Source organism: Cucumis melo, chromosome 4 (genome assembly GCF_025177605.1).
Source record: "Cucumis melo cultivar AY chromosome 4, USDA_Cmelo_AY_1.0, whole genome shotgun sequence".
Lineage (NCBI taxonomy): Eukaryota > Viridiplantae > Streptophyta > Magnoliopsida > Cucurbitales > Cucurbitaceae > Cucumis > Cucumis melo.
The window spans coordinates 30495548-30512199 of record NC_066860.1 but is presented as its reverse complement, the minus strand read 5'-3'; the positions used below and the strand labels follow the sequence as shown (position 1 = coordinate 30512199).

The 16652-nt window shown below is 31.1% G+C and overlaps 2 protein-coding genes across 3 annotated transcripts; both read left to right on the top strand.

Moving 5' to 3' along the window:
* The first annotated feature begins 2240 nt into the window (after positions 1 to 2240).
* On the top strand, positions 2241 to 6023 carry LOC103486855 (probable aquaporin SIP2-1). The gene is made up of 3 exons (XM_008444982.2): positions 2241 to 2811; positions 5219 to 5479; positions 5588 to 6023. Exons 1-3 carry the CDS (start codon positions 2287 to 2289, stop codon positions 5750 to 5752), a joined length of 951 nt encoding a protein of 316 aa, XP_008443204.2. The 5' UTR covers positions 2241 to 2286; the 3' UTR covers positions 5753 to 6023.
* A 3476-nt stretch (positions 6024 to 9499) lies between these two features.
* On the top strand, positions 9500 to 16615 carry LOC103486856 (probable protein S-acyltransferase 4). 2 transcript variants are annotated; one of them, XM_051083991.1, is made up of 6 exons: positions 9500 to 10087; positions 10917 to 11105; positions 12127 to 12465; positions 13277 to 13498; positions 14169 to 14707; positions 16171 to 16595. In XM_051083991.1, the coding sequence occupies exons 1-5, from the start codon at positions 10034 to 10036 to the stop codon at positions 14697 to 14699; spliced, it is 1335 nt and encodes a 444-aa protein (XP_050939948.1). In that variant the 5' UTR covers positions 9500 to 10033; the 3' UTR covers positions 14700 to 14707; positions 16171 to 16595. The 2 variants fall into 2 exon arrangements, with proteins under 2 accessions (XP_050939948.1, XP_008443205.1); XM_008444983.3 differs by having other exon boundaries at positions 9504 to 10087; positions 12157 to 12465; positions 16171 to 16615.
* Positions 16616 to 16652: the final 37 nt, after the last annotated feature.

Genomic DNA, 16652 nt, shown 5'->3' with positions numbered 1-16652 from the left:
ATATATATATGTATGTGTGTAGTGGTTAAGCATCATATAGTGATATATATATAGACAAATACATAGATATGAGATTGTATTGCTAAAATAATCTACGTATATGAAAACATTTCTATATATTGATGTGGTAGATTGACTTTACAATGTTGATATGAGCATTGCCCTACTAAGAAAAATTTGTTGTAATACGGACTTTAAGATTCGATGTTCAATCTCAATCCCATATATTTAAGAAAAATAATAATAGATTTAAGAATATCATTTACTAAGAAACTATGGAATACCCTTATTAAACTCGAATATATATATATATATATGGTATTATACAAAAGGGATGTGTCACATGCTAAAGGTTATGTACGAGTAAGTACCAAATGTAACTTTAAGTTTTTTTTTTCTTTTTACTTTGTGCGAAGGTATTGAATTAATATGTGGAATGAGAGAATCAACATCTGACTTCAAGTTTGATAGTACATACATTATATCAATTTTTTAGTACAACAATAGTGAAGATTGAGAATCGAGCCTTCCTCATCATGCTAATTAATTCTAACTGAACTAGCTCGTTGTGGCTTATAAAATTTAAGTAAATATCGAATAGATTAAACTTTCAATTTCCATATCCAATCGTAGTTCAGAGACTTACTAAACATAAAGCTAAAAGTTTATGAATTTATTAGATGCTCCAGTTGAAATTTAGATACATTAAATGTTTTTTTTAAGTTTGAGACGAATCTAGTAAGTATAAAAAGAAGCTAAAGATATCTTAAACATGTTTATAATGTTTAGGTATCTATATACAAACTTTGGCTTCTGATATCAATTCTAGATTGTTCAATATTCCTATGCAAGAATTAGTCAATAGTTACATTAACTAATTTTGATTCTGTTTAGCACAACAAACACACAGACAATCTCACTTGTAAAATTGACTTAAGATAGATATAGTAAATGATTTGATATTTCTATACAAAAAAAAAAATAGAATTAGTCAATTAGCCGTTGAGTATGTTGAGACGTAAAAAACAATCGGTCCTCACACTACTTTCCACAACTAACACACACTATCCCCACAAATACATATATTATGTTTCTCAATACCTTTGACTTCTCATACTATATACGTGATCCAACCATAGTCTATATTATTTTTTTTCCTCAGTGTTTTAACAATAAATTTTTTAAGAAGGTGATTATAGATGAAGATAAATTTAATATTAAATTAATACTTTAATATTATATTTGCAAATGTAAAGTCATTTCAATTTTATGTTAATTAACGTTAAGGGTTCGTACGAAAAGAAAAGAAAGATAAGAGCATGAAAGATTTCTGTTTCTATGCTACAAAATTTAAATTTTCATACTATCTTTTTTTATTGTTTGTTTCATCCATGCATTTTCAAAATAGGGTGGAACCCACATATATTAATACAAAGTATACAAATAAAAATATTTATGGAGACAATTTTAAAATGGACTATTTTTAAATAAAAAATATTATGTAAATATTTACTACAATATAATAGTCTATGAACCACGATAGATTACTATCTATTTGTATCACACATAAATTATGATATTTAAATATTTTTAGAAACTTTGTCATTTAAAATAATTTTTCTTTTATAACATGTACAAGTGGAGTATCATTCTACGTGCATTACTAGAAAAATTCACAGTGTGGAATCACTAGATACTTGTGAAAAGTATAGAATGAGATAAATTTTCTACTATTAATAGACTATCATACAACTTATGTTCATACTATAAATTTGACTCCATAAATATTAGCGAATCTCACTCTATTTTTAAAAGCATACTAACGTGACATACAATAAATAAAAGAAGTATGAAAAAAATTCTCCTACTTGTTTAGTACGAAAAAATTTCCTCACGTGATGAAGTGGAAGATGACGTTCTTCAATAAATTTGAAAAGTAGAAAAAAATATGAAGTTATCCAATAACTATGTAAATTTCAATAGTATTTGCAGTTAACGTTGAATTCTTTACACAAACTTAAGAAGTTAGCAAGTCAACCAATCCGATAATTAATAAGTTAGATCTCCAACCTTAATAAATATCATTCTAAAAAGAAGCAAATATAACAATCATATCTAAACTATTTATAAATATAACATAAAATTATATAACAAGTAGAAATTAGACGTTATTATATATATTTATAATTGTTTGAAATGTGTTATATATATATTTATAGTTGTAATATTGTTGCTATTTACAAGAATTCCTCTTAATGATTCCAATGTAGTGTAAAAAAATTGGGGATGTGTCAATGTCCAATAAAAGTTGATTCACGGCCACCACATTGGAATCCGACAACATCGTCAACGGGATTATTGTCGTTCATACATTACTACGGTAATCTTTGTCCAATCAAAATCAAAGCCACCAATATTCCTTCATTTACCCTTCTCCTCACTCTTCATCGCTTCAAATTGATCAATCCGAGTGAAGAAACGGGTCGTAGGGAAGAACCCCGGAAGATTTCCTTTTCAACGATGTCTTCTGGGGCGGCTCGATTGCTTGTGTTGGATTTTGCCCTCTCTTTTATGTGGTTATGGTCGGGGGTTTTGGTTAAGATCTTTGTTTTTGGGATATTGGGGTTCGGAGATGATCTGGTTAGCGAGGTTGTCAAGGCTTCCTTTTCGATTCTCAACATGTTCTTCTTTGCGTTCCTGGTGAAAATTTCAAATGGGTCTGCTTATAATCCTCTTACCATCTTATCTGCTGCTTTTTCTGGGGATTTCAGTAGATTTCTTTTCGTTGTTGGTGCCAGAATCCCTGCTCAGGTTCTTTTCCTTTTTTAATTTTGTATTTGTAGAACTTAGTTTGAGTATTACGGTTGTTTTCATCGTCTTGATTTTGTTTTCTTTTTGATATCTGTGAGTGTTTGACTCTAGCCTGCGTGAAACTCGCGATTAGTCTCAATAGTGCTTGACTTGACCCTTTCTACATTTGGATTGGATGATCATATGGAATTTAATATATTAATGTTAGCTTAAGGGTGGAAAGTTAGAGGGGGAAGCCTTTGAATTTGATCTTATATTTGCACGTCAACGCTCTTTCTCATTCGTTGACTTAGAAATTTGCACAAAGTCTGACAAGGTGGACAAGGTGGTGGTTATTGATATTAATTGAAGAGAGAATGTCATTAGGTTATAAACATGGGGCTTCCAACTATGATACCACGGTAAATCACAATTGTCCCAAAAGCTAAGTGGATTGATAGTGGTAAGTTCCATCTTATTTTTCAAACCTTTAATATTGAGGTCTCATTTGGTTTGGTGGGAAATTGTGCTGCATAGGATTGATTTCGGCGTGTTACTTTTTATATTCCCATATGCAACGATGGAGATGGAGTACTTGGGATCCGTAGAATTCTAAAACTACGGAACCGGCTGGTTTCACATACGGACCAACGACCCCAACAGTTTGGAAGATATCTTGAGAAATGGTTTTAGCACCGGTGTATCCTATGTGTACTCTAGTTTATTCGAAGCATCCCAATGGTGTAATGCGGTCAACTTATCGGGAAAAAGGAGGAAAATCACTTTGTGGAACTTGAAAGTTCGGAATGAGGTGATGCTTGAAAAATGGTTGTGGTGGTTATCTTTGCAGACATGTTTTGTCATGACCTATTTTCACCAAGTTTGTGGAGTTCTTCAATCTCTATTGGGGGATGGATTGGTCGTTCACTTTTGTGGGAGGATTGTTCTGTGGGGATAGTTCTCTCTTTGTTATTTTCGTCTTCATCATCTCTCTTCTTTGAAATTTTCATGAATGGCGTCTGCCCTTTCTCTGTGAGACCACACTCATACAGATACATCTTTGATTTTGGTTGTCCTTTGTTCTATTGAGAAGCTTCTTTTTGGCCTTAATTGTTGGTTGATTTCCATTTTCGCATTGAGGCCGAGGATGTTAGGCTATAAATCTCCCTTCTTTGTGGGTTTCTTATTGTTTTCTCTTCTATTTCATATCTGGTTCTCCCTCCTTTACACTTCCTTCATTTTCTCTCTTTAGAATCTTACCCTTTACCTATGATTTAATATCTCATTGGCTACCTTCACACTCAAACGTCAAAGGGACATATTAGTTGTCTCGTGAAAATAGCTGTACGTAGATGTACACAAACTAGACCAGAAGCTTGTTGATATAAAACATTGAGAAGGAAAAAAAATCTCAGAATGTTTCCCAAGGAGTGTGGTGCAAAGTCGTCTGATGTTTCCATGAAATTTGTTTCTTATAAAAAAAACTATAATAGTAATAATAATAATCTCTATTCTGTTGGAGTTCATATGTAACCCCTCCACTTTCTATACCTTATCTCTTATCTTAAAAAAAAAGGGGTAGATTTGACTTTTGATTTTAAGGGTTTGGATTGGGAATTGAGATTTGATTTAGTCATAGATCTCAAAATATGACAGTTTAAGCCTAAGACTTCGAGAAAGTTGTTCTTAATGATTTCTGAAGTTGTTGACAACACTAATAGAAAAATCATTGGATATGTTAGATATTGAAGTGAGCATATCTGTTTTATTATTTTTATGCTGATGTCGAATATTTAATACAATTCTATTGTTTTTTATTTTGGTTTTTTTTTTTTTTGTTGAGATGGAAAGACCCATTTCTCATTCTTCAAGATTGATATGTTTAGATTTTGATTTTAGACTTTAACATGTAATTTACCACAAATGCTATATATGTGATTGTGAGACGACATTGAAAGGAAAAGGGAAGGGCCTCTATTAATAGACTCTTTTGTGAATATTCTTTTGGTCTCATTTCTCCCGGAAGAACCTTTCTTTTGATTAGTTGACTCCTTTTTCTTTCTTTTTTGTGAGCTTTGATTGTATTTGCATTCTTTTAATTATTTCTCTTTGTGAATATCAAGTCTTTTTTTGATATATGTGAGTGTTTGGGTCAACTTATAAGCATCTCGACTAATCTCATGGGACAACCTGACCTTACAATATTTGGATGTCAAGAAAACTCATAGGAAATTAATTCATAAGTAGGTGACCACCATAAATTAAACTCATGATCTCTTAGTTAGTTATTGAGACTATGTTTCAATTTTTTACGGTCTAAGTTTTTCTATTAAAAAAACTTGAAATGAAAAATATGGCTTTCCAAAAAGTGATTCAACCCTATATCTCTACAACAATCACAAATGATGCTTCTGGCTTCACTCTTCAGGTAATGGGAGCTATTACTGCTGTTAGGCTGATTATCCATACATTTCCCGAAGCAGGACGAGGGCCTCGTTTGACCGTTGGCATCCATCACGGCGCTTTGACGGAAGGATTGTTAACATTTGCCATTGTATCTATCTCACTTGGACTTTCAAGGAAAATAGTTGGAAATTTCTTCATGAAGACTTGGATCTCAAGTTTATCCAAGTTAACTCTTCATATCCTCGGTTCCGACTTAACTGGTGGCTGTATGAACCCCGCATCTGTAAGTGTCAACAATGACATTTCATCAAAACGATATCATCATTTTATTAGTGTTGATTTGACGTCGAATGGAGACTCAACCGATTAATCTTTTTCGACCTTTTCATAGGTAATGGGATGGGCATATGCTCGTGGGGAACATATAACAACAGAACATATTCTTGTATACTGGATCGCTCCGATTCAAGGAACCATAGCAGCTATATTGACATTCAAGTTACTATTTCGACAACCGAAAGAAGAGAAAGTAAATATGAAGAAGAAATCAGAATGAGTAACCTTGCTGAATTGAGTTGTTCTGCTGATGGATTTCTTTGATAGCATTGTTCAAAATGTATATAATTGTTTACTGATTTGTGCATGTTTTTTATTCCATTCTCTTGGAAATAATTTATTTCATGCTATTCAAGAATTACTTCTTGCATTCATGCAAATGTATAGTTTGGTGGGTAAGGCATCGATCACCATTCAAAATGCCAATTGTTCGACTTTTCTACCCTATGATCATTGAATGAGAAAAAAAAATGCACTTTTATGATAGTTAACCTAAAAGCATTCATTAAGTAGTGCCAACTATTAGCTATTCTGATATAAACTTTTGGCTACAAATACATGTATTTATACATTCTTTCACGCACAATTTGCAGTAAATTTATGTTTTTTACGGTATGTGAGGTATGAGAATCAAACCTTAGACTTTAAGATTGATACTATGTATTATGTCATTTGAATTAAGCTTATTGTGACCACTAAGAATATAATCATGAATTTATTATCGTTATTACTATTTAATTTTTAGAACTTGTGTAAAGGGTTCTCAACTTATAATATTTAGCCAAAGTATTTTCTTTTATATAATTATAAAACCATAAAATCGCATTGTAAATATTTAATAGGGCATATATTCACATACACTTTTTCAAAAGTTAAATAGTTTGCTATATATCTTTTATACTTTAAGTTGAGTGAAAAAGTGGGAGAGTCAAACTTCTAACCTTAAAGTTGATAGTACAAATTTTATTTCAATTGATATATGTTTATATTGGGGGAATATGTATAGTAATGTTATGTGATTAAATCTCAAAACAAACATAACGAAATGATATATAACATGTATCAAGTGATTAATAAGTAAGGGGTTTAAATCGTCCGCTTATATTATACTAAAAAAACAAAATCTTACTTTCTTTTAATCACACTTAAATTTGAAAACACACATGTATGTTTGGAGATAATTTAACTCCAACCTACACTACACTGCTTGAGGTTTATTAATATAAATAATTCAATTAAAATAAAGTTAGAATTTACGTTAAGATATTATTTTGGTTCCTATACTTTAAAGTTTGTTCAACTTTAGTCTATGTACTTTTAAATGTCCAATTTTAGTCTACAAAATTTCAATAAATCTTAAATTTAGTCCTTACTATTGGTTTATTTTACATCTTTCATTATCTTTTACTTTTTTTATTAGCATTTTCATCCAAAATTCTTAAAATATATTGTGTTTCTTTGCATGAAAATTATTATAATTATTTTAATCACTTTCAATAAAGCTTAACTTCGAAAAACATACTAAAATCAAAACAAATTTGAGAGTAGAGAGATGAAAATGATATTTTAACTTAAAATGAATTAAAGGTTCGATAATTGTATTATTAAACATAAAACAAGCTTTCGTTGGGGACACCATTTTTCTGAAAAGTACAACTACCAAACATTTCATCCCCTCATCTTTGATATAAATTAAAATTAAGAGTTTAAATATTTATATTGGTATTTTAGAAAAGACACATTCAAAAGAAATAGAAGAAAAAAAAAAAATGCTGCTACAATCTTATAAACAATTCTATATTATCGATAGCATACTTTAATGATGGAGATGACAACTTGGTGACAACTTTAAGGAATTAAAAGAAGAAAAAAAGGGGAAACAATTTGGTGTATTATTATTTAAAATTTGTTTTGTACTGTTGTATGCTGTCTTTGATTATATATTTTATTTTCTATATTCAAAAAAGACATTTGTTGGTTTTTTATTTTATTTATTTATTTTTTTTTTATGTTTTCACTTTCTGAATTTTTTTAACTATATTATACCTATTAATTCATTGGTGATTTTATGATTAGTAAATTTAATATTTATAAAATTTTTAGTGTTAATCGACAAAGATGGGTGTCGGAATACAATAGATTAATACTTTATATCTATTATTGTTAAGCTAAGCTCATTTTACAATATTTATATATTATATTAAGTAGAAAAATGATCGTATTTAATTATCTTTGCATATCATTAATTATCAAAGTGGCTATATTAATTAAAAAATTATTATAAATAATAAAATTTTTGAAAATATTTATTGATCACTTGTAGTAAATACAATATTATATATCAAATGTTATATAAAATTTGTAAATTATTTTAAGAGTTAAAAATATTGTTTACCAAATAGACATTAAATTAAATGGATCGATACTGTAATTTGTTAAGGGAAAGAGATATATCGTAAATATTTGAAATATAAAGACTTTAATTTGACATTAATTGATTTGAAATCCTTTGTTTTTTCACATATCTTTCCTTTTTTTTTTTTGGGAAAAAATAACAAATAAAAAATCTTAGAAAAATTTAATGGATAGAAATTGGAAACGATACTAACAAATAAATTTTCCATTGTTTTTTTTTTTTTTTTTTTGCCAAACTATCAAATGTGTTTTAGTTTTTTTTTTCAATGTATAAATTTAATAAATTGATATTTATATTTCTAAAAACTAACGATAAATAACTAAAAAAAAGTATCAACATTGACATTTATCATTAAGAATAATAATAATAAAAAAGTACCAACAATTGATGAATTTTTGTTTGTTGTTGATATTTTTTTTATTGTTTTTAGAAATCTTCATCAATATGCATAATTTATCAATATTTTTAATGGACAATTGGCCATTTACATAAAACAAACATATTGACATTTTTGTTTACAATTTGCATTATCTATGATAATTTTAAAACATCTTATCTACGAACATTTTCGTAACTTGAAAAAATATTAACAAAATACACTCGTCAATTAAAAAATTAAAAGATAAAAACAATAAGAATACATTTGTAAATAAATAAACGAAAATGAAAAGAAAAAAAAAAGACATCGATGAAATAATTGCTGAATCAGAAACTATAGTGTTTTACCAATAAGTTTGAAAATGATTATACATTGATAATAAGTTTTTAAACATTATAATAACATCATTACTATTTTTTTTTAAATCCCAAATTTCCATCCTACATCAATATTAGTATACATATCTACTCACACACCTAATTTCTCATGTTATTAAATAATACATTAAATTTAGAATAATTGGATGGGGTAACACTTTTCTAAATAATTATAAATATAGTAAAAATTTAGGTTTATGTTATTGTATGAGATTTGTTAGATTTTAATTTTTATATTTTTAATTGTCTAATTTTAATCTCGATTTCAATAAATCGTAAATTTAGTCCCTTAAAATTAATATTTTATTAAAATCGAATAATAATAATTTTAATGCAAAAAAAAAAAAAAAATACAAGTGAATATTTTTTTTGTCAAAATTTACTATAAAAATGTTATAAATAAAAATATGTATTTATTTTAAAAAACGAACAATAAACTAATACCGTGAACTAAATTTAAAATTTATTAAAATATATGGATTAAAATTGAACGACGGATTAATATTAATGATTTGTTGTATTAAAACTTGATTGTTATATCTAGAAATATTTTAGACTTATATATTTGTAAGATGTGTTAATTTATTATAAATTATTTTTGTAGTAGAAAAATATTTAAAAGGTGACTTGGCAGTGAAGCGACCGAGTGTGAAGTAAACTCCCGTGGAATGGGAGACGATAATAAAGAAAGGAGAGGGCGTGAGACTATGTGACAGCACGTTTCATGATTAGAATGATGGAGCTTAACAAAGTTCAAACCTCTACCAAAAATTCCTTCCATTATTTATTTCATTTATATCAATTTTTCTATTGTGCTTTCGATTTCCAATCCAAACGACAAACAAAGAAATGTTGGGTGCGTCGTGCGCAAATGCCGCGAGAAATTGAAACTTCCGCCTAACACATCATTGCCAGCACCCCCATTTGATCCAGAAGAGGAACCTCTGTCTTGGGTTACTCCGCGTTCTTTCAAATTCTGGAAAAATCAATTCTTTTCACCATTAGAGAAGCTCAGCTGGTTTTTCGTTCAAAAACTTCCTTACCCTTCCCTCCCATTTCTGTTTCTTAGATTCAACCTTTGTTGTTCCCTTCTCTCACGTGTATGCACGTTGTTTCGTTGAAGCAAGATAAAAAAAATTCGACCCCAAAAGGGGATGTTTCTGGTTTCTTGGATCATTCTTTGAATTGGGTTTTGATTTTTTAGAGGTGGGGTTGTTTGTTTTTCTTTCATGGCTTCTCTGGTGAAGGAATAAGTGCGGGTTGTTCCGTTTGTCCTTGGTTTTGGGTATAGGATTCTCCGAGTTGGGTGGATCGTTCACCGGACTCGGTATGGCCACGCCGAAGAAACCCAAAAGACTTTACCAAGTTTGGAGGGGAAGTAATGTGAGTTCTTAGCCTTTTTGTGTTTTGTTGATGGGTTTGTTTTTAATTCATTGTTTGTTTGTTTGATTGATTGATCGATTCGACATGTGCAATTTGTGATAGTGTTTGATGTATCGGTGTCGTTGTTTCCTTCTTCACAATTGATTTGTGTTGTCCTAGTTCGACTCGACGACTCTGTTTATGAGCTGAGATTGTTGATGGATGTCTAAGTTGTATGTGAGAGTGTCTCTGCCTTCTATGATGTCATGTAAACAGAATTAAGTAGTCGAGTTCTTCTGTATTTCACGTTGAGATACCATGTTTTTTTCTCTCTCTTTGGGGTTTAAAAGAATTTGGTTTATGTGCCATTGGTCAAATAGTGTAGATCATCTGCGTGTAACTTTAGAAACCATAGCTGAGTGCTTGGATATCCAAAAATATATAAGAGTATGATGCCTGTCTTCTGTATTAAAGAAAATCAAGCTCATACTCAATGGTCAATACTATTTGACAAAAACATTTCACTCTTCTGGTTAGGACCAGGCCACTTGCGTTACACTTCTAGTTCTTGCTTCTCATCACTTCAATACTTAAGAAGTACTTCACCTTTTCCAAGTCTTTTGTGAGTTGCGACTGAAGTCTTGAGGGTTATAATATCCCATGATTTCTAGTGATGACAATATCAATAAACGTATATCATATATGAGTTGGAGAATAATTCCGGTTTGATATATGGTCCGATGCTATGCGTATTGCAAGGATGACACCCACAAATCGAGAAATATTTCTATGCATATTGCATACTTACTCAAATTGATATGATACTTCAATTTTCTTTTTGTCTTTTCAGAGATTTTTCTGTGGTGGGAGATTGATATTTGGTCCCGACGTATCATCTCTGTTTCTCTCCATATGTCTTATTGCTGTCCCTGCTGTTGCCTTCTGCATAAAGATAGTTTTGAAGATTCATGACGAGAAACCTCCTGGGAACACTCGCTGGTTTCCTGTATTATTTGGTGGTCTCAGTCTCACTATTCTGGTCAGTTTTGATTTAATTGGACTTAAAATTTCCCTCAATATTTCTTTTATACGGGCCACATGAACCTTGCCCTGTTATTTAATTTCTACCCACAATCATGTACTTACAGCTTCTTTCATTCCTCGTCCTGTTGATAAATTCTTATTTTATGTGTCTATCTTCTTAGTAAGGCTGTCTATTTAATTGGTGTGAAAGATCCCGAAGAATGCAAGAAAGAGAACTGTAGAGATGAAACTCTGTAGAATACTTTCCTCCCTGATTATCTATAATTAGCTTCAGAGTCTTTAGTTCTTTAGAGTTGTCATTGTTCTTCTATGATTATTGACAACAAAATAAGAACTAAAACCGAGCAGTGCGTATAACTCCTGATTTAATTGATTGAAGATTTCATAGTGGTGTAACCAAGAAACAGGGTGAAAGTTAGTGGCCATAAAGAAAGAGCTTTTTGATCTGTAGCTGGCAACCCTATAAAAAAGGGAAAAAAAAAGGAAAAAAAAGAGCATCTGTAGCTGGCAACAGGCATGCTTTGCTCGCACACATGACTTCTCCAATTGTCCAGAGGATTATTTTGGAGTTTACATCATTTGTAGATCATGGCATCTCTCATGCTGTATATGTTGCATCAAGAAATGGAAAGTTCGGGAATATCATTTTGGTACTAGATTTGAGTTGTGGCATGATCTTCCGTACGGTGACAGGGAAATTCAAAATGGAACTATATGGCTGGTCAAGGCTGAAATGTACTTTTTTAACTAATTAAATTCATGCTTCAAAATCTTTTTAGTGTTTGGTTACAAAGACAAAAGTGCTTTTTAAAAGATTATCGTCAGTGTAAGCACTCAATTAACACTTCTCAATTTCTGAAAATGCTTGTAGAAAAAGCGTTTCACCATTCTCTTACAGGTCAATCTAAATTCCCTCTAAATGCTCTTTCTACTGTTAGCTCTTAGATGAAAGCTTGAATGCCAAATCAGTGCATTTTCATTATTCATATATCAAACAGCATTCTTGTTTGAATCAGGAAATCACATGCCAAGTAAACTATGTGCAGGATTTGATGTTTCTCTTATTGACTTCCAGTAGAGATCCTGGAATACTGCCACGAAATTCAAGGCCTCTTGAGTCAGATGAATCAGACGACATGGCTACACCATCCATGGAATGGATCAATGGAAGAACCCCACATCTGAAAATTCCTCGGACCAAAGATGTGACTGTAAATGGTCACATAGTAAAAGTCAAATACTGTGACACTTGTCTGTTTTATCGGCCTCCTCGTGCATCTCATTGTTCCATATGCAACAATTGTGTTCAGAGATTTGATCATCACTGTCCATGGGTTGGGCAGTGCATTGGAATTGTAAGTTCGTATGCTTAAAACAAAGTGATTAAGCTTTAGCTCAAACTTTGTTCCCATAATTCTGAGGTTTTAAAAGTGGTGAAAACGAGTTCTTTTTCTTTTACTAAAATACATCAATTTCATGTCTTACTAACTCCTTGCGCCTCGGGCTACATGACAAAACAATTTTCCAAACTTAACAACTCCATTTTCTCCCTTTACTAGTTTATTTTTGTTTTTTATTCTTAAAAAATTCTGCTTTCACAATTTTTAATTCTAAAAGTAGTTTTTATCGGTTAATTGATGTATTTAGTTAAGTTATTGCATTCTTATTTTTCTATTTTAAGGTATTAGGCTTATTTACTCGCTGTTTTTTTTACTTTATATTTACCCTTCTATGTGCTTTGAATTTTTATATATATTTTTTATTTTTTATTTTCAAGTATTGGTTACTGCAACTTTGAAAACAGTTATTGAGATTATTGTTTTTAACAAAAATGGAACTAAAAGCAGAGTGGTTATCAAACATGCTCTAAGTTACTTTTTAATTCAGATTTTGTTTGTCACAAGACAATGCTGGCACAAATTCAGCATGTTTATCAAAATTTTCATAAAATTGTTGAAACTAGTAGGTCAAATCATGCCATTGAGAATGGGTACAAAATGTAAGGTTAGTTGATAAAATATCTTATGAAATATATTGAAGAAGATATCAGAATACGTATTCTAATCTTTGCAAAAACCTCACATAGTACTTACAGGATTTATTTCACCTTATTTGCTAATTTTTGTTGGGTTCTAACTTAGGCTCTCCACTGTTGTACTGTTGCAGCGTAATTATCGATTCTTCTTCTTGTTCATTACAACCTCAACTATCCTGTGTGTATATGTGCTGTCGTTTTCGTTGTCTATTCTTATTCATCATCAAGAAACCTTTTTCAAGGCTGTATCCAAAGATATCCTTTCAGATATTCTAGTAGTGTATTGCTTCATCGCCTTTTGGTTTGTTGGTGGCCTCTCCATATTCCATTCTTATCTTGTATGTACAAACCAGGTAAGCTTCTTAAGTTCTTATACTTTGCCATTTAGATTAACAATTTATGTATATTATGATCTAACTTCCTTGAATTGAATATGTGTGTGACTGATTTTATATTTTGTAAGTTTCTGACTTGTAATTAGCTGTCCTCTTAAGGCCAAAATGGTTGCAGAAGTCTTTTCAACAAGGAAAAATTTAGTAAAGGATTTCAAGATTATCTTGTAAGAAAAACATTGGGGGTATTCTTTGTTTATTTATTTATTTCTATACAAGAAAAAAAATATTTCATTGATGTGATGAAATATTGCAAAAGAAAGAGGGAAATAACAGCTATTTCTCCTTTTGATAACATTTCATACTATCATGAAACTGTTTTCTATTAAAAAAACTTGCAAACAAGTTTATTTCATTTTGTTTTCAAAATCACATTATAGGAAAATGTCAAATTGGTAGGAAGAAAGAAGATTAAAAAAGAAAGATCAGCTCTCCTCTTAAAGCCAAAATGGTTGCACACGTCTTTTTGATAATTAGTAAACTTTTTTTTTTATCATATGAAATATTACAGGACTGCACAAGATAGTCAGTACACTCACGGATATTCTACTTGTCTGCATGGTCTAATAAAGTCGTGTTCAGCTTCTATTATTACTAATTAGTTTTAACCTTTACGTCTCTTCTAATGTAGACTACCTATGAAAATTTCCGATATCGTTACGACAAGAAGGAGAATCCATATAACAGGGGAATGATAAAGAATCTTAGAGAAGTATTTTTCTCCAAGATACCACCTTCATCAAATAAGTTCCGAACTATTGTCGAGGACGATCACATGATGGTGGCTGTTACTCCTAATCTTGAAGAAGGCGTTCTTAGCTCCAAGGAGAAAATTGATTTTGAAAGGGGAACTAGATTTATGGAGGATGAGGCCTTCCCAATCCCTGAGATATTGAGGAGGTTGGAATATGATGATGATCTGGATGATGATTTGAAGACTGTAGAAGGAGAAAGACCTCATGTTGATCCACTATTTCCTCTGGACCAAGAAGTAGAGGAATTTGCAAAACACGCCAGTGATCGAATACTTGACCCTCAGCTAGTATTAGCTATGGAAGATAGTGATGCAGTAGCCGTAGAAAATTTCACCCTTAATGGGGTGAACACAGATGAGACCAAGGATGCACACGACTCATCTCAAGTTAAAGCTTCAAAGTTTTAGGTGCAAAGGTAATCGTCCCCCTGTCTATTTATTTATTTACAATCCTTTTTTAGCTCAACAACATTTGGGTGGGAGGATTTGATCTCCTAATCCCTTGGTCGAATGTATCTTAACTAGTTGACTTGTGTTTAGGTTGAATGTTTCTCTTGGTCTACTATAGAAATACAAGATATAGTTATATAGATGATAAATGTATTGTTGGGAGCTCCACTATCTGTTTTAGGTTCATAGCCTACTCCCTATCTAGCTGATCCTCGGCAAGGTTGAAGGTCAACTTCAGAAGGTAATGAGAGTTTTAATTTAAATTAGTAAGGTTTCACTTTCAGTTAGGAGCTTGAAAGTACAACTTGGGAGTGTGGTTGCTTATAAGGATATTTTTGGGAGTGAATCTAGAATAGCTGTTTTAAGCCAATTTCCTTTTTCCTATAAAAAGTAGGTGGTTTGAGCCAAATTGATTCATTTATAATTACCTTTGTAGATAGTGTCTAATAATAGAGTGATTTAATTTTTGGAAACATTTTAAAAGGTGGTTTTTGTATGGTTAAAAGTGTTTTTGAGTGGTTAATGTTTGTTTTTATATGTGGGTTTAGAATCAGGGTTACCAAAGAGGACATTACGTTCTAGAAAAAAAAAGGTGAAGGAACTAATAAAAAAATTAGAGAGATATAGATCAAAATTTAAGACAAAAAAGGTTACAGGTAAATAATAAACATTTTAGGAAGAAACAAGTTAGAGACGGAGAGGAACAAAAACTTTTAGAAAGGGAAAGGAAATTAGACGGTGATAAAAATTGTAGAGAGGTAAATTTCTTTTTGAAGAAAATAAGTTAGAGAGGCAAAGATTTAGGTAGAGAAGAAAGTGGAAAGAGAGGAGTACAAATTATGTTCACTTTCAAGCTTCTCCATGTTTGATCTGATATGATTTTGTTTCTCCTACTTAGTCATTTACTTTTATTCGTATTCGTTATGGTATTAGATATAAAGCTAAAGCTCCTATTCTGAATACATACACTACGTGCTCACAGTGAAACAACTGTTCAAATTTCACAACTCCACTTCTTGCCCAAACGTTCCCTATGTAATCAAATAGGCCTCACAACTCCTAACACAATCTAACTCACACACTCTAGACTTGACTCTCTCGCTTTAACCCCACTTCCCATGATAAACGTTAATAACTTTCTCGATATCGATTTTACTTGTTTCTCTTGTCATTTTCTTTATATATGTTTGTATACTAGCATTACTTTACACTTTCGAATCTTCAACCATTCATCTCTTCTAATCGATATGTAACTGATTTTTCATTTAGTCTCTTGTTCAGTTATCTTCCCTAGTTTGAATCAACTTTAACCATTTATACATTTGCACAAGAACATTGTTTGAACATTTTCTGAAGGCCTTTCATTTCATCTATGAGTCTCTCTGTCCCACTTATTAAACTTTTGTCAAAAAATTGTGTGGTGCAACAGATTACATTTCTATGGAGGCAGGGGAGAAGCAGCAATGCATCTACAAAATGCTTGCTGTTTTTTTCATCAGAAGCAGTGAAAAGTGACTTAAGAAAGATTGTGTTGTACATTAGATAACCACAGGTGTAGAGGTTTAATGAAATGTTGTTGATGATGAAGAAGCACATGATCAAAAGCTTTATTGTTATGTGGTGGATGAGGAATTTTCTGTTTCTAAAGTGTTGGTTACTTTGCGTTTTCATGTATCTAAGGTGCTTTAAAATAAAGCTCAAATTTCACATGCCAAAATTAGTTTTCTTGAGACATTGATTCATTTGTTCTGCATTTTTTTTCCTTTTCTTTACAACTTTTTTCTTGTTAGCTAAATATGTTTGGTTCTATAAGAAACTTTTGATGTAAGGAAAGAAAATTGGTTGATTGTTTAACTTGTTTGGTTTTCTATGCTTATCTTTCTCTCATAACATGTCAAGAATCTCTCTGTC